Source organism: Felis catus, chromosome D4 (assembly GCF_018350175.1).
Source record: "Felis catus isolate Fca126 chromosome D4, F.catus_Fca126_mat1.0, whole genome shotgun sequence".
Taxonomy (NCBI): domain Eukaryota; kingdom Metazoa; phylum Chordata; class Mammalia; order Carnivora; family Felidae; genus Felis; species Felis catus.
The window spans coordinates 12,141,315-12,160,382 of record NC_058380.1 but is presented as its reverse complement, the minus strand read 5'-3'; the positions used below and the strand labels follow the sequence as shown (position 1 = coordinate 12,160,382).

The 19,068-nt window shown below is 45.2% G+C and overlaps 1 protein-coding gene across 8 annotated transcripts in view; it reads left to right on the top strand.

Moving 5' to 3' along the window:
- APBA1 (amyloid beta precursor protein binding family A member 1) overlaps positions 1 to 19,068 on the top strand; it is a 206,265-nt gene that overhangs the window by 121,267 nt on the left and 65,930 nt on the right. For all 8 annotated transcript variants that reach the window (XM_023243334.2, XM_023243338.2, XM_023243333.2 and 5 more), the window contains exon 2: positions 14,676 to 15,937. In XM_023243334.2, the coding sequence (XP_023099102.2) occupies positions 14,756 to 15,937 (1,182 nt within the window). In that variant the 5' untranslated portion in view covers positions 14,676 to 14,755. The remainder of the gene's footprint in view (positions 1 to 14,675; positions 15,938 to 19,068) is intronic.

Here is a 19,068-nt window from a genome sequence, read left to right as displayed (position 1 = left end):
TTTTTTTTTTTTTCAACGTTTATTTATTTTTGGGACAGAGAGAGACAGAGCATGAACGGGGGAGGGGCAGAGAGAGAAGGAGACACAGAATCGGAAACAGGCTCCAGGCTCTGAGCCATCAGCCCAGAGCCTGACGCGGGGCTCGAACTCACGGACCGCGAGATCGTGACCTGGCTGAAGTCGGACGCTTAACCGACTGCGCCACCCAGGCGCCCCAAGGGGCTAGTTTTAAGGTGGAACAGTGCTGCTTGAATATTTTAAGCCATGAAATATATATATATATATATATATATATATATTTATATTTCTATCTTCAAATATAATGTGGATTAGTTACACTTATTTATGTTATGTATTTAAATATTTTATATAATATATATTTATATTATATTTATATGTTTACATATCTATACTTTTTTTTTAAGAGAGAGCGCAAGCATGAGTGGGGGAGGGGCAGTGAGTGAAGGAGACACAGAACCTGAAGCAGGCTCCGGGCTCCCAGCTGTCAGCTCAGAGCCCGACACAGGGCTCGAACCCATGAACCTCGAGATCATGACCTAGGTCAAAGTCAAATGCTTAACCAACTGAGCCACCCTGGCACCCCTATATATCTATATTTTTTACTTATATGATATATATTACTATAACACATAGAATAAAGTATATATATATATATATATATATATATATATTTGTAAATAATGGAATTTTTTCATGTATATTTTAGAGCATTTTGGGGTTCACAGCAAGATTTAGTGGCAAGTACAGACATTTCCCTCATAGCCCCTGTCCCATACATGCATAGTCTTCTCAACTATCAATACTCCATTCCAGAGGGTTCATTTATTACAGCTGATGAACCTACATCAAAACACCGTTGTCACCCGAAAGTCCATAGTCCATAATAGGTTCATTCTTGGTGGTGTACATTCTGTGAGTTGACAAGCATATTTTATTCTGTTCCTCCTGCTACATTAACTCGTTTAATTCTCCAAGAACCCCATGAGGTAGGTGCTACCATTACCTCCATTTAGAGAAGAGGAAACTGAGGCACAGTAAGGTTAAGTGACTTGCCCAAGGTCACCTGGCCAGTGAGCGCTGGAATTGAACTTGAATATTTGAGCCTCCATGTTATATTCTTAACCAGTATGTTCGGCTGCCTATGACTCGATTCCCTAATCCCTGGGATCCTCTTTCGCCTTGTTCTGCCGCCCCTTCTCCAGGTGAGAGGAAAGGGTTCTCTGTGTTCTTACTCTGCCTGGCTTCTCCAGAGCCTCATTGCCTGTTTGAGAAATCTTTGAACAACTGCTGTTCTCTGTGAGCAGAGACCCCAGGTGCTGAAGGGCAGGAGCTGTGGGTTAGTATGGCTGTGAGCCTGAAGGTTATCTTTTGGGGGGACAAAGGGGAAAGGGAGTGATGGAGAGGGGAGAGGAGCAAGTATAAGCCGCCCTGCACTGGGCGCCAAAGAGAGCTCAGCTTAAAGGACAGTGGTGAAGATTGGGGGAGAGGAGTATGGGACCAGTCCCCTTGGGAGACTGATGACGATGACCAGGCAGTATAGGACTTGGTCCTGGGCCACAGCAACAAGCAAACTTTTCACTCATTCGTGTATTTGTTATAGATAATCTCCTTTTATTTGGAGGGAAAATTCTGATAACTGGAGAGTCTTTTGTTTGTTGAACAGGGTGATGGAGGAGGGTGACGGCATACACTTTTGGGAGAGCTTGAACTCAAGCAAATTGTTCTGCAAAAGAAAAAGGGAGAGTTCGGGAAGCCCAGAAGGAAGGTGTAGAACTGTGTGATCCAATAAGTAGCCACCAGCCACATAGGGTTATTGAGCGCTTGAGATGTGGCTAGTCCTAACTGAGATATGCCGTAAGTGCAAAATTGGATTTTGATGACTTAGTAGGAAAAAAAAGAATGTAGGTTGTCTCAGTACTAGTTGTTTATACTGATCATATGTTTAACGATAATATTTTGGATACGGGAGGTAGCTAAAGTATTAAAGTTAATTTTACTTCCTTTACCTTTTTCAACGTGATTGTAGATATTTTCAAATTACATGCGTGATTCACATTATGTTCCTCTTGGGCTGTGATGATCCAGAAGGAAGGGGCAAGAATCATAAAGACTCGGGACTATAGAGGAACGTTCGTGAGAGGGACTCCCTAAAGCTGATGACTGAAAAAGAAGATGGGTGAAAATTAACCAATGAGTTTTGGGGGGTAGTGATATGCGATATAATCTCTTAACCTCTGCCTTCTCTGTGACATCTTCACTAAAATCAACACCATTTTTTCATTAAGCAAATTTAAAATAATTTCCTTAGGAGTCTCTCACGTTTAGGTGACTGGAAGGCTCTGGGTGTTAGAAAACCAGGCTTTCAATGTCTGGATTTGGGGCCTACATGCAGTTAGCTAACTAGAACCATATAAACACCGGTATGAAGTGAAGACATCCTATCTCTCCACGTTCTTGTCAACATGTCCAATGAACTCTGAAGAGTTTCCAGATGATCCATGAATCATTTTTTTTTCTTATGAAATTTATTGACAAATTGGTTTCCATACAACACCCAGTGCTCATCCCAAAAGGTGCCCTCCTCAATACCCATCACCCATGAATCATTTTGAAGAGAAAGTCATTTTCTTCTTCCCCCACATTATGTTTCTTTCCCTATTAACTTTTTGCTAACACAACTGATTAAGAAAGCTGATTGTCATAGGAGGCTTTGAATCAGTATGGAATTTCTGGCTCGTCAAATTCAAATTCAAGTCACTACCAATACTGCTACTTAACTGTGGCTTAATGGGTCTTGTTCTTTGGGAGTTTTGTTCTTTGGGAAGCTGACGCGTCAAGAGGAAACCTTTCTGAATTTACTCTTTTTTATCATCTCGTTTAGTCCTTGCATATCAGATTTGAGGTATAGCTGAAAAAAATGTTTGAGGGTGATGGCCAGCAGACCCCAGGCTGCTTTCTTGATCTGCAAAAAAAAAAAAAAAAAAAAAAAAAAAAAAAAAAAAAAAACCTTGGAAACAAGAATTTGATCCAAAGCTTCATAATTGGGATCGTGGCTGCTATTCCGGTGTGAATCTGGAGAAGGAAAATGCTAGAGGAAGCTACGGAAAACTTGAGGGGATTGAGAGAAGCAAGTTACCTGACACTCTAATGAGCCAAATAATTTGTAAAAGTAACAGTAGCAGTAAATTTGAGGTGATGTGATCTCAAAGGAAAGACTCCATTTTAATGAATTACTGTTCAGTTCATCGTCAGCCTGATATTCCCCTGTTTCCATGTACTTTTGCAGTGTGAATTAATGAGCCTCGGAAAACTAACGTAGCTGAACTGATTTTAGAGATTTACTACCTTTAACACTATAGCGCTGAGTGTGCATGGCTTTCTGTGTAATAACAGAAATATTGGGACAATGAGCCAGATTGCTTACAAGTGGTGATTTAATACTCCTGAACTCAGTGTAATGTAGCAACAGAGATAGTAAATGTAGTGGGGGGTAAGGAAAAGAAGTTGAATAGGGGCGTGAAAAAGGAGATTGTAACAGAAAAGAGAATGCTAAGTCTATTAAACCCTCACTACATATGGATTATGCAGATATGTGTGATTTTATACCGGGTGCCTTTCACAAAAATTCAGATAGACTTTTAATCGGCTTTGATTTGCAGAAAACATTCCTTGAATTTTCTAGAAAATTTGCAAGATTTCCCCTCTGAGTTTCTGTGACTGCCTTAAGCTTATTTCCTGTGTTTTAATGAAATAAGAATGATGAATGAATGATTCAATTGTTAAAATGCTAGATGAAGAGCCAGACAATAAGGAAGTCTGCAGAAATTCAGATTTTCCTCTTTAATCAAAGGCTGGGTTGTGATCAGGGCTCTTGGATTGGCACGACTGAATTATTCCAAGAAGATGAATTAATTTCCCTGCCCAGTTAGTGTTGGCCACAATTGTACAGATTTCAAGGCGGGTGAAAGTAATGAACCTGATTTTGCGGTAATTACACAAGAATGCATTCATTCGGACGACCTCTGGCCCTCTGGTTACCTGCAAAGATAAAAGCGTATGGTAAAGATGTGGCCATTGGCCAAACAATTTTTAGGCCATCTTTTGGAATTGACTTCAGAGCTTGAAGTCTTTTTAATAATCTTGGCTGGTGCACACCTTCATCCTTTAGGGATAGATTTGATATTCGGAGAACATCAAACAGCATTCACAGCCCAATCTTGTAAATTAGGTGGATAATAAATCTGGATGATACCCTTTGAGGTAAGAAATCAAATATAACTAAGTATGAGTATAGAATATTGGAAACGATTTGCTGGTAGCTTCAAAACCTTTAAATTAACTTTGAAATCAATTCCAATAGAGGAGTGGCCAAAGTGTTTTGAGCAAAGGCAGTGAGTGCCCTTGGAACATGTATAGTATAGAATCTGCCAAGGTGACTATTCTAAACGGGATTACCCCAATTTTGATGTTTGTTTAAAAAAAATCAATCACAGGGGCGCCTGGGTGGCGCAGTCGGTTAAGCGTCCGACTTCAGCCAGGTCACGATCTCGCGGTCCGTGAGTTCGAGCCCCGCGTCGGGCTCTGGGCTGATGGCTCAGAGCCTGGAGCCTGTTTCCCATTCTGTGTCTCCCTCTCTCTCTGCCCCTCCCCTGTTCACGCTCTGTCTCTCTCTGTCCCCAAAATAAATAAATGTTGAAAAAAAAATTAAAAAAAAAATCAATCACATCACTTTATATGCTCAGTAAAATGTAATAAGAAAAACATGAACAGTGAGATCCAGACTAATCTACAGCCAACCCTTTCAGCACTGAGTGACCTTGGACAAGTTATTTAAGCCATCTGAGCTTCTGTTTAAAAATTAGCAGTTGGGAACAGCCAAATTATGGAAAGAGACTAAATGTCCATCAACTGACAAATGGATAAAGAAGATGTGGTTTATATATACAATGGAATACTACTTGGCAATGAGAAAGAATGAAATCTGGCCATTTGTAGCAACGTGGATGGAACTGGAGGGTATTATGCTAAGTGAAATAAGTTAGGCAGAAAAAGACAGATACCATATGTTTTCATTCATATGTAGATCCTGAGAAACTTAACAGAAGACTCGGGGGGAGGGGAAGGGGAGAAAAAAAAGTTACAGAGAGGGAAGGGGGCAAACCATAAGAGACTCTTAAATACTGAGAACAAACTGAGGGTTGATGGGGGTGGGGGAGAGGGGAAAGTGGGTGATGGGCATTGAGGAGGACACCTGTTGGGATGAGCACTGGGTGTTGTATGGAAACCAATTTGACAATAAATTATATAACAAATAAAAAAATAAATAAAACAAAATTGTGGTTAAAGCCCCAATGAAAAAACAAAACAAACAAAAACAAAAACAAAATTAGCAGTTGGGGACAGTAATTCCCACTGGGACTGTAGTGAGGGTAGCAAACACAGTATGGAGAGCACCACGTGTATTGGTCTACACGCATAGTCGGGTTTGTGATTATTATTTGGTGGATTTGTTTATGCCCAGCCTTACTTCAAGATGATTAGAAGTAGCTTAAATACTTATTTTCCATCCCAACATAGACTTCTTTGGGAAAGAGTAATAATAAGGGTACCATGTGCTCAATGCATTTATATTAGCGTCATTGGTTTTAATATTTTTTTTTGCTTTCTAAAAACTATGTATTGATCTGTGAAATACTAATTATGATGTGTGCAGAAAATACGCTAATGAATCTCAGGTAGCACTTACAATGTATCAGGCACTGTTGTGTGTTATATATATAAGTCGTATCATCCAATAACCCTGTGATGCAAGTACTATCCCCATTTTAGAAATGATAAAATTCGATCATTTGCTATAAGTTATCCAAAGTCAAAGAAAGTGGTGATGCGTCACAAGTAAGTGATGAAACCATGTTGCGGTGGAGGCAGTCTGCCACCCACACCTGTCCCGTTAACCACTACGATATCTCATTAAGTGTATGGATGATGACATCCTTTAGACATAACTTTGATATTTGAAGAATATCAAGCGCCATTCCTAGCCAACTCTTGTAAATGAGGGGAGGGATAATCCTTTGATGGCAAAAATCAACAGACTTTATATTAGAATAGAATACTGGGAACAATTTGCTGTTAACTTCATATCCCAGAAATTGACTTTGAAAGCTGTTTGCAATAAAGGAGTGGCCAAAGCATTCTGAGCAAAGGCAATGGCCTTGAAACATAGGACAAGAAACCACCCACCTATTGTTGGGCAGGTGCTGAAAGACAAGTTCAGCTGCATGTGTGGATGAAAGTTTAATTCAGCAGGCATTCCACCATCTCTAAAGGCTATGGGGACCATCAATGAGTGGCCATCCAAAAAAGCCATTAGCGTTCTTGATCCAGAAAATGGGGTATCCATGGTGTTGAAGCAGCCAACTTTGGGGCAGTCTGTGTACAGGGGAATAAATGGAATCACTGGATGGAAGATCAGAGGCCAGATCCTAATTCTGGAGTGAGGGGGAAAGCTAGGTCTCAAATTAGTACTGAATAGAGACTGAGAACAGGCTATGCCTGCAGTTGACAGACTAGGGCAATACGATGTCAAGTGGCTTCTGTCCTTGGAAGAGGAGAAATGTAGAGGTGGAGGCCCAGACAAGACAGACAGACAGGCAGACAGTCTTTTATGCCCATAATGTTTCCTGTGTGGATTTTCCATGTCAATTCCCTGATCCCATGTAGCCTCTGGAGAAGGAGTACAGTGGGGCTGAGAAGACACAGCAGAGCCTGGTATAGTATTTCCCATTAGGGTGCCACCTCCGCAATGTTTACTATAGCTCTAGTATTTATTGTTTTACATCTGTCTTTAAGTGATTTTTTTGTCATCTGACAACATGGGCATCACACATTTGGTATCAGGGTCCCAGCAGGTAATAGATGGGGAACTCAAATTAGATAATATGCAGATAGGCAGATAGTTGAATAGAGAGATCCCCACCACCCCTACCACCCATAAGCCTGAAGAAAATGGAAGGGAGCCATCATGTAAAGCCATTTGGAGTGGGCCACCTGCAAGGGACACTGAGGATGTCCAGCCCACATGTTCTCTGCAAAGCAGAGCAGGGTCAAGGACACAGCCCTGCGTTCCAACCACAGAGACCTCACCCTGGTTGACATCTGGCCATTCAACAATACTCCTTGGGTGCAAGTGCTCACCTCACTCTGAAATCACTACCAGTACTATCTATCAAGCCAAGCTTCCCAATTTCAGGCACAGGAATATCCGGGGAAACAAAATAATATTTCACTTGGGTAAGATGTGCTGTGTAAGGAGGCTTTCCTGACCATGTGAATGTATTTAAACTGGAAATGATTTTAGGATGGAGAAATGTGTGTTCTCTATCCATCTTAGCTCCCAGTATCATTACATTTAATTTCCAAATGAATCAAAGGAGATTAAGCTTTAATGAACTCTATTTTTTAAATTTCTGTCTTCTATCTGTCACCCTTGTAAATAGATGCATTGAGTTTAGAAAGTTGATTTCCATGGGGTTCTCGTCCTTTGGATTCGCAGTTGATCTGACTTCTAGAAGGAAAACATATTTATAGAGTAGGGATGATGGGTAAGAATACCTGGGTGTTCTTATTCTGTCACCTTTTTTTTTTTTTAATGAGAACCATTAATCTCCCAGCCTGTGTGGATGGATGTGTGTGTGTGTGTGTGTGTGTGTGTGTGTGTGCGCGTGCACATGTACGCATACAGCATTGAGGGCACAATCCTGTTCGGCAACCGGAACTGATTGTTATTTTGGAGATTAATATATTACCACGGCCTCAGGGGCATCAGCAGCCCCTGCAGTGGCTTGGTGGCAGACATCGTGTTGACAGGAAATGTATGTGGATGGACATGGATGCAGGTGGATTAGGACAGGTTACAGTCCAAAGAAATAGGACTTTCCTTCCAATGCTGGCAGGAGACAATGAGCAACATTCCTTAAGTCTACAGGAGCTATTTGTACTTCTTAAATGTACACAAAAATATGAAAACAAATACACGGAATCATATTGTTCTTTCTAGCTTTCTTCCCCCCAGGGGAGAGGATGGTTAGTACCATCAGTCCTATTCTTTTCCTGTGTCTCTGCCCCCCCCACCACATGTTTTCCTTCCACCTGTATCACTGTCCCCCAGACCTCCATGCTAACCACCTGATAGGACTTCTTTTGTTATTTTTCACAGTGCATTTTGTCTTCAGTCAGACCTATTTTCTAAAACCACTTCTGAAAATGTTAAAAGGGACAGTCTATTTTAAATTCTTATCAATGACTCCTTAAGGACAGATCAACCAAAGTCATTTACAGCCTTCCCTTCCATTAATCCCAAACCAACATGAGTCTCCGCTAACAGTCTGAGATACCTGGATTCAGCTGCTGAATTGTGAAATGTTCTATTTATAAATGGTGCACTGCAGCGGAGTTCCTTTCTTTTGTTAACCTTTTCTAGCTGGCTGTAGAACATTCCAGTACTAAGGGCTAGAAAGGCACCTGTACTTCACCACAGGCAGCCTGGATTCCCTCACTCCTAGAGCGAGGACAGCACAGCAACCCCTCTTCATGTTGTGTCGGAGCTCCTGCAGGAAGACTGTCTTGCCTCTGTCTTCCAGATCACACAACATTTTTGTAGAGGGGGACTGATTTTCTTCATCCAGCTGCTTCTCCTCCCTTTGCCCTGGCCTCCAGAGGCACAAGGGTCCTAGTCAAGGCCATTGATTGGATGAAGGCACTCTTCTCCCAGGCCTCAGTTCTTAGATGCTTATGAGCTCATGACATTAGACCCTGTAAGAACTGCAGCACTCATACGACTCACTAAGGGGATGCAGATGTGGTTGTTGTTCTAACTGTAGGCTCCTTTGGTGGCTTGAACCTATTTCTATTTTGTACAAGTATTATCATTATCAGCAGGTATTATAATTATTAGAGCCGTCTGCCCTTCAAGCCTGGAACCATGCATTAGAAACTCTTCTATGCTTTTTGCCTTTGCGTGCTACCTGATACATATCTAATAAATGCCAACTGGATCAATACGTTCAAATGTAGGAAAACACTGGATCGCTAGAGTTCTTTGGGAACTTACAGAATCAGAAGAAGGTAGAGGAGGGGCACCCGGTGGCTCAGTTGGTTGAGCGTCCGACTCTTAGTATCAGCTCAGGTCATGATCTCAGGGTCGTGGGATTGAGCCCTGTGTTGGGCTCCACGCTGAGCATGAAGCTTACTTGGGATTTTCTCTCTCTGTTTCTGCTCCTCTCCCAGGCCTACTCTCTCTTTTTCTCTCTCTCAAATAAAAATAATTTTGTTTACTTAAAAAAAGGGAAGAGGAAGGTGGTGGAGGTGCGTGGGTGGATGAGGGCAGCAAAGATTCATGAGAGAAAGAAGAAATGAGTTCTCCAGAGGCTAAGCATGCCAATGGCCAGAGGGCCCCAAATACTGGGGGCAAACAGATTTTTTCCTTTTAATCACTAAAACATCATTGACTACCAACTGTGCACCCTCTGTGCTTATCAGTGGGGAATCAAAGATAAGTGACAAGCCGTCTTTTCCTAAGGACTTCTTATTTATAAAGAATTGTTGCTTAGTGTGACAGGTGCTGTGCCATATATATATATATATATATATATATATATATATATATATATAATGTATGTGTATATATATATATATATATAATGTATATATGTGATATATTATATGCCTGGTGCATATATATATATATATACACACACACAAGATATGTGTATACATGTGTGTGTGTATATATATATATTATATATATAATATATATATAATAGACAAAGTAAAGTGGGGACAAAGTGAGGGGTTAATTAAACCTTATGACTCGGCTGATTGAAACCAGTCAATGGCATACCAATACACTTGAGATAAAATCCCAACTCTTTACCATGATGTACCAGCCTTGCCAGCGCTTTCCATCTCCCCATCCTCATTTCCATCCACACCACCCCTTTTGCACTCACAAACATTGCTTCTGCCCTTGAACATAGCAAGTGCCTTCTTGCTCATGGCCCTGCCCTCAGATTTTTACACGGCCGCCCCCTTCCTTATCATTGGGGCCCCAGCTCAAACATCACCTCCTCTGGCCACTACCTACATAACTCCCTCTTCTTGGTGACCTGCTATGCCTTCACTGTTTCATTTTCTTCGTAAGACATTTCACTATTCGGACCTATCCTGTTTATGTACTTACATAATCACTGTCTGTTCCCCCTCTCTTTTCTCTTCACCTCCCTCCCCTTTCCCCCCACCCCATGCATAAAGTGGAGGCTTCAAGAATCAGAGAAGCCTGTCTACCTTGGTCACCACTCTGCCCCAGTGCCTCCCATTGCATGGAGGCTGGCATATAATAGACAGTCCTCAGGTGTGAACTTGCTCTGGGGAAGACAAGAAAGAGTCACCAAAAATGAGAAAGATTTACCAAATCTAGGTGAAAATGTGCTGAGAGTAGGGAAGGCAGTTAGGGTCAGCACTAGGGGTGTTAGAACATGGGGTGCTGGTGAAGTGTGGCATGACGCTGGAGGAGTGATGTGGCTCTTGGGCTTTGTTTGCAGGGAGTAGGACTCAAGAACGAAGAGCTAAAGCTGGACAGTGAGGGTAGGTGCCATTTCCACCAGCTCCATGGCTTATGTGCCCCGGGGCAATCACCTACCCCCATGGTGCCTCCATTTCCTCAGTTTTAGTTTTTGTATTTATTTTGACAGAGAGAGAGAGAGAGAGAGAGAGAGAGAGAGAGAGAGAGAGAACAAGTAGGTGAAGGGCAGAAAGAAGGAGAGACAAAATCCCAAGCAGGCTCTGTGCCATCAGCACAGAGCCCAAAGCGGGGCTCCAATTCATGTACCGTGAGATCATGACCTGAGCCAAGATGAAGAGCCAGATGCTTAACTGACAGAGCCACCCAGGGACCCCCATTTCCACAGTTTTAAAATAGCTGATAATTCTCCCTAGAAAGAGGGTAGAAGAGGACTCTCTTCATAGGCTAGAGTGAGGATTAAATAAGTCATGGGGTAAAAATGCCTATGAGTGCCTGGTAGAGTTGGCTAAGCATTTGTACCGTGCACCAGAGGGGAACCATTAAAGAGTCTGAGAAATAGGGTTATGGGCTTCAGATTTGTATTTTGGAAAGATCATCCAGCTAGCCCTGGGGAAAATGGTCTGGAGGGGGCTGAGACATTAGCCAAGGAAATAATTGTGTAGGTGAGACAGACCAAGGCAAGAGAGTGGCAGTGAGGGTGATGCAGGAGGTAGGAAAACAATGGACTTGGTCATCAGTTTGGGGAAGGAGGTGAGGGGACGAGATTCTTTGCTTTTTAAGCACATACCGTGAAAAAGGTCTTTGTCCACATTTGAGTTTTTCCCTTTAGATTTCTCTAAGTAGAACTGCTGAGGTGAAGGTATGTTACCTTTTAAAGATTTTAATTCACCTTGCCAAGATCACAACCCAAACTATATTCTTGAAACTCTGACACTGAGTGAAATATAAATACTCCATGAATAAATACTCCCCTGAGGCTGGGGGATGGGGGTATGAGGACAATGCACTTAGAAATCTCCATGGTACGCTACAACATTATTTTAACGGTATTTCCCCCCAGAGGGTGGGCTTCTTGTAAATTTCTTGGCCATGATTTTGTGTACATACGTGCACAGAAACCCCATCTCCACTGAATCAGTAAGTGCTCTAGGAGAGGGCACCGTTTGCCAATTTTACCCAGAATAAACTAAAACTTCTTTTTAATACATATATCAATAGATGTTCATCAGTAAAATCTATTTTCACAGTATTTCCCCCCAGAGGGTGGGCTTCTTGTAAATTTCTTGGCCATGATTTTGTGTACATACGTGCACAGAAACCCCATCTCCACTGAATCAGTAAGTGCTCTAGGAGAGGGCACCGTTTGCCAATTTTACCCAGAATAAACTAAAACTTCTTTTTAATACATATATCAATAGATGTTCATCAGTAAAATCTATTTTCACTGGAGACAGTGTTTTGGCCAATTCTACATGTGGTTATCATGAATTGTTGCATTGGCCATTCACATGCGTTATCTGCTTTTTATTGTGTTTCCAGCACTAACCACACACGGCTGACATATCTCAGGTTAATGGTACCCAGGGAAGTGTTTGGTATGTTCAGGATCCCTCTCTGTGAACGCTTGCTTTGTGTCCGTGAGACTGAGATTTGTACATTAGTTTTTAATTTGTTGTCTTATCCAGAGAGTCTTCATAAAGGAAATGTGGGTACACCGTTCTTGTCTATGTGTTGTACTCAACTGGATATTTGTTTTGTATTTTCCATGATCCCTGCGAGGCCACTGAACCAGGGGCCTCAGCACCAATACCTGCCTCTTCTGTTCAAAGCATTAACCATCCATCAAAGTCTGAACAGAGCCTCGTACTTGCTTTTGGAAAACTTTCTCATGCCTAGGCCTAGTTCCTCTTCTCAGGCATTAGTGAGGAAAGGCCACAATTTTCATGAGGAGATTGGGTCTCATTTGTATGAAGTGGGACTCCTGTCCAGGAGAGCAAGCAAGAAGGATTGACCATGTCTAGTAAACCATCATTGTTTTCTTCCGGCGTGTCAGTCAGCCAAGGGGAGGGAAGGGGGTGGATCCATGAAAAAATGGGGGAAGAGGATATTTCTGCTTACAGGGGAACTTGGTAGCTCCAAATGCCCTCCTTTACTGCTGAGATTGTCAAATGCCTCCTGGAGCTTTCCGCTAGCGCCATTAAAGAGTGCACATCCCAGGGCGCCTGGGTGGCTCATTCGGTTAAGCGTCCCACTTCGGCTCAGGTCATGATCTCACGGTTCATGAGTTCGACAGCTGTGCTGTCAGCTAAGAGCCTGGAGCCTGCTTCAGATTCTCCCATCTCCCTCTTTCTCTGCCCCTCCCCTGCTTGTACTCACTCACTCTCTCTCAAAAATGAATAAACATTAAAAAATAATTTTAGGGGCGCCTGGGTGGCGCAGTCGGTTAAGCGTCCGACTTCAGCCAGGTCACGATCTCGCGGTCCGTGAGTTCGAGCCCCGCGTCGGGCTCTGGGCTGATGGCTCAGAGCCTGGAGCCTGTTTCCGATTCTGTGTCTCCCTCTCTCTGCCCCTCCCCCATTCATGCTCTGTCTCTCTCTGTCCCAAAAATAAATAAAACATTGAAAAAAAAATTTTTTTTAAATAATAATTTTAAAAAAGAGTTCATGCCCATCCATTTTGTCCAATTGTAACGTGGGTTCTTCAAAAGAACACTATAAGAAAAGCCTACTTATTATTGAACCCATATATTGCAGGTGTCTTGAAATCATACGGATCCTACCTGTTTTTGTTATTCTGTACATCCTTTATATTTATTTCCATACACTGGACACATTATGCCATAAATAAGCATAATAATATGTGATAAGAATAAGTGAGAGAAGTTGAAACCAAATCTGTCTCTACAGGTTTCTCTGGAAGTAGGTAGAGACATACCTATATATTTTTTTAATGTTTACTTATTTGGGGGGTGGGAGGGGAGGCAGCAGAGAGAGAGGGAAAGAGACCAAGCAGCCTCCATGCTCAGCATGGAGCCCGATGTAGGGCTCGATCCCACGACCATGAGATCATGACCTGAGCCAAGGAAGTCAAGAGCTGGGCACTTAACTGACTGAGCCACCCAGGCGCCCGAGACATACCCATATTTTTAAGAAATTAGCCATAATTTTCGCATACCCAGTACCGGCTATCATGGTAATTCATAGAGTCAAAGAATTTTTAGGTCCAGGGTATATGGGAAGTACACTAGTTAGTGTTTCTTTACGTGTATTTGTCAGAACATTGGCCTCTAGGGGAAAAAAGTGTGGGGTGGGTTCCTAGTCACACAAATTTGGGAACCCCCACATCTTGTGTCTTACTCCTAGATTCTTCACAATGAAAAGTCAACTGTAAGTCAGCATTTCCCAAACTTACTTGACCACAGAGTCTTTGCCCCGTGGAACAGCTGTAGGAAATGAGTGGGTTCTCACAGTGGAGGCTCAGAAAATTAAGCCACCGGTCCCAGGTAACAGAGCCGGTAATGACAGACAGGACAAGAACCCTCTGAGGGTAGGTAGCCTGCCTCCGAATGGCTGTATATTTGTATTGACAGCAATAGCTCAAAACATTTCGAGATGATTTTTTTTCCCCTTGAAATTTATTTAAAGAACCGTTTCTAAAGTATCCAGGATCCTAGTTTAATTTGGAGAGATTTATCCCTTAGCAGATGGAAAATGTGTCAATTGGCTCATTCAATTTAGTAGTACTCTTTATTCATATGCATCAGAAATGGAACCTGAATAGTAAGCTTGGTGGAGGGAAAACAAACCGCTCGCGAGGCTCTCAGTCTGAGGGGTGGGGAAAGGAGAAAGCCAGCAAGCAATTAGACAAGTAGATATGTAATTACAAATTACGATACATGCAATGCAGAAAATGAACTGTGTGCTGTCGGGCTGAGTTTAAATTTGCAATCTTTTTTTTTAATTGACCCGGATTCAGAAAGGGTCAATAGCAGCTGTTTTTACGGTTTCTCTGGGTGCTCAGCCCAGAACAGTGTGAAGCTCGTTAACAGCCCCTCCCCTTCTTGTCTTCCCAGCCGGGTGGAGCAAAATGAGCACGCAGTGAGCCGGCCCAGCCTCTGGCCCAGCCTCTCTCCCAGCCTGCCCGACGCCCACCATGAACCACTTGGAGGGCTCCGCGGAGGCGGAGGTGACCGACGAGGCGGCAGGCGGGGAGGTGAACGAGTCGGTGGAGGCTGACCTGGAGCACCCCGAGGTGGAGGAGCAGCAGCAGCGCTATGCGGGCCGCCCCGGGCGCGGGCGCGCCGTCGAGGACCCGCGCGCCCCGCCGGGGCAGCAGGAGGAGGAGGAGCGCGGGGAGTGCCTGGCGCGCTCGGCCAGCACGGAGAGCGGCTTCCACAACCACACGGACACGGCCGAGGGCGACGTGATCGCCGCGGCCCGCGACGGCTACGACGCGGAGCGCGCGCAGGACCCCGAGGACGAGAGCGCCTACGCCGTGCAGTACCGGCCCGAGGCCGAGGAGTACACGGAGCAGGCGGAGGCCGAGCACGCCGAGGCCACGCACCGCCGCGCGCTGCCCAACCACCTGCACTTCCACTCGCTGGAGCACGAGGAGGCGATGAACGCGGCCTACTCGGGCTACGTGTACACGCACCGGCTGTTCCACCGCGGCGAGGACGAGCCCTACGCCGAGCCCTACGCCGACTACGGGGGCCTCCAGGAGCACGTGTACGAGGAGATCGGGGACGCGCCCGAGCTGGAGGCGCGCGACGGGCTGCGGCTGTACGAGCAGGAGCGCGACGAGGCCGCCGCGTATCGCCAGGAGGCCCTGGGCGCGCGGCTGCACCACTACGACGAGCGCTCCGACGGCGAGTCCGACAGCCCCGAGAAGGAGGCGGAGTTCGCGCCCTACCCGCGTATGGACAGCTACGAGCAGGAGGAGGACATCGATCAGATTGTGGCCGAGGTCAAGCAGAGCATGAGCTCGCAGAGCCTCGACAAGGCGGCCGAGGACATGCCAGAGGCCGAGCAGGACCTGGAGCGCGCCCCCACCCCGGGCGGGGGCCGCCCTGACAGCCCCGAGCTGCAGGCGCTGGCGGGGCAGCAGCGGGCAGCGGGCACCGCGAGCGGCGAGGCGGGGCAGCGGTACAGCAAGGAGAAAAGGGATGCCATCTCGCTGGCCATCAAGGACATCAAAGAGGCCATCGAGGAGGTGAAAACCAGGACCATCCGTTCGCCTTACACCCCCGACGAGCCCAAAGAGCCCATCTGGGTCATGCGCCAGGACATTAGCCCCACCAGGGATTGTGACGACCAGAGGCCGGTGGATGGAGATGTAAGTACGCGGGGGTTTGGGCTCCAGCTGCGCGCGTGGCCTTGCTTGCCATCGGGAAATGACTTCACGAGAAAAGGGGTCCTGGGGTGGGGGGGACGCTAAAATCGCGCCCACGTGGAGGCTCCGAAGCAGCTTGTGTTTAAGCACCCCTGAGTGAAACACAGGTGGATCGGCGTTTAAGCGTTGAAGGCACTTATCAGACCTTTAGAGGGATGGCTGTAAATCGGTGGTTCTCAAATGGTGCCTGGAACGTGTGTTCGGAAATTGATTTCTAGACACATCACACTCTTCCCACCCCTCACTTCTCACTTAGAAGCCCCAGGGGTGGGCCACGAGAATTTTATTTTTAAAAATTTTTTAACATTTATTTTGGAGAGAGACAAAGCACGAGCAGAGGAGGGGGGGGGGGGGCAGACAGAATTCTAAGCAGGCTCCAGCTCTGAGCTGTCAGCACAGAGCCCAATGCGGGCCTCAAACCCACAGGAACCGTGAGATCATGACCTGAGCCGAAGTCAGAGGTTTAACCGAGCCACCCAGGCGCCCCGAGAATTTGTAATTTTCACGTCAAGTAAAAACCACATGCGGGTCGAGCAAGGAGAGACTCGGTTGGAAACGCTTTTTTGCAAAGGGGAGAAAGGTTCTTTTGTAACAGGGGATGGGCGGGCATATAGCGGTCACATGCCATGACAGGCAGAATATTTTAAATAAGGCACAGGTTTGGGCTTTTGCTTTGTATTAACTCTTCATAAGCTGAATTCTCTGGCTGTAGAATCTGCAAGGTTCTCTGTGGTTGGGCAAAAAGAGGGTCTCTTTTACAGGGAGGAGCAAAGTGGGCTGGAAAGAAGGAGGCATGGGGAACAGGGGTGAAAGCGTGGCTTGAATGCCTTGCAGACAAGAGTGTGTTTTAACTGGAGGCCAGCCTGTTCCCACCCAGAGGGGCCCTTGAGGAAGGGTTGTAGGCTGGCCAAGAGTTCAAGGACCTGGAGGAACAGAAAAGGTTCAGGCAAAGATTAATTAACCGACATTTTGTTCTGACTGATGGACAGTTAGCTAATCATTTTTCAGGCAAAAAAAAAAAGTGAATTTGAAGGGTCTGTGTCTGACCTTGTCATAGGTAATCAAGGGGACTCCTGTGAGTCTTAGGTGAGTCATGGCGGGGGGTGGGGGGGGGTGGTCTTTGCAGAACACAAAAGGTAGTATTTCCAGAACACAAAAGGGTAGGGGGGAGGTTTCGTTACCTTTGCTGTTTTCCAGAATCACAGGGCTCAGGTGAAGTTGAGGGTCAACTAACAGGGTCCCAGGTGGTACTGATGCCGTTGGCCACAGGACCACCACTTGAGAGCCACTTTCTTAAAGTAATCCCTTAACAGTTTGGAACTGCCATTGTGGCACCTTTTGGAGGGCATCAAGGGAATCCTTCTGAGGTTTTTCCTGCCAGAAGTTTCTGCAGTTTTTCACCCACCCTGTGCCTCACGTTGTGGCTTGCAGTAAGGGAGCCCGGACACCCTTCTCCACAAAAGTCCTGTTTGGGGTCTTAAACCGAATTGTGCTTCGTTGGGAAAATGTACAGAAGGCTCTTGCTGCCCCTGCTAATGTTTTTTATTTTCCATTTTTGAAATATCTAAGAAATTTGATAACCTGGTAAGCTTGGATGTCACAGTCCATTCAAAATAAATCGAGAAGGCTAACCTTTGCCCCCACAGCCTGGCACTGAAGCTTCTCTTGAATAATTTTTAGGCATTTTCATTTAAAATGGGAGCTTGGACTAAAAGAAGGTTTAGGAGGTTAAATTCAATTTCATTTAATTCTGCATCCTGTGGTTGCACCAGGTTATTTCTCAGTCCATGTTTTGGAGTGAGAAGCCATTATTGGAAGCTGTTTGTTCGTCCGACTTATGCGTGAAGGGCTGTAGAGGTCAGGGGTATCGTTCACCTCCTCTTTCAGTAACAGTCAACATTTGCTGGTAGCTAATTAAATCGCTGGCACCTTTCGGGAAAGGTGGGAGACTGGTTGGGAATGGAGCTGCGTCCTCCCCAGCAGGGGGGCAGCATTGAATCAGGTAGTTCAGCGATGCTCTGCGTCTCCCTTCTGTTGTCACGTGCCAACAGTGAAAGACAGGTGCACTCACATGTAGTCTTCCCCTTGGCCTCCAGCTGCCGCCAGGTTCCTTCTGGCAAGAAAGGAAATACGGCGGCATTTTGCAAATGTAGGGGAAGTGGAGCGGATTTTCAAAAGTAAGGAGATGGTCGGGGTGCCTGGGTGGCTCAGTCGGTTCAGCGTCCGACTTGGGCTCAGGTCATGATCTCTGTGGTGTGTGGGTTCAAGCCCCGCGTCCGGCTCTGTGCTGACAGCTCAGAGCCTGGAGCCTGCTTTGGATTCTGTGTCTCCCTCTCTCTCTCTCTGCCACTCCCCCACTTACCCCTGTCTGTCTGTCTGTCTCTCTCTCTCAAAACAAAATAAACATTAAAAATTTTTCAAAAAAAGAGTAAGAAGGTGGCAAAAGACTGGGTTCTACATCCTTTTAGAAACTCGGAAAGCCATCAGGAAAGAAGTAGCAAGAACATTAAGTCCAGTTGCTGTCTTTTTTCTCATATACACTAGCTCCTTGACGTAACCGACTTCACCCTGTGGTCCCTGCAGCCTCAAGACGAACCCACAACACGGCCCACATTGGGGCTGGGGCTTGCTTTGATTCATTTGAACTGGGAGAACAACGTAAGCCTCTTACACGATGTTTCATTCAAAAGCTAGAATTATGATAGGATATCGGATGATGCGTTAGAAATTCATTCTGTCAGAAGTTCAGCTTGATGGTCAGAGATTGGTGAGTAGGGCTTACTAGCTTATGAAGAGTTAATGCAAAGCAAAAGCCAAAACCTGTGCTTTAGTTAAAATACTCTGCCTGTCACTTTTAAGCTGTTTGGATTTGTGGGTTTTATTCCATCTGTCTTGCCACATTCATAGGAAGGACCTTACGGGCACCTGGGTGGTTCAGTTGTTTGAGCGTTGCGCTTCGGCTCAGGTCATGATCTCATGGTTCATGAGTTCAAGCCCCGCATTGGGCTCTCCGCTGTCAGCACAGAGCCCGCTTTGGATCTTCTGTCCTCCTCGCTCTCTGCCCCTCCCTCCCT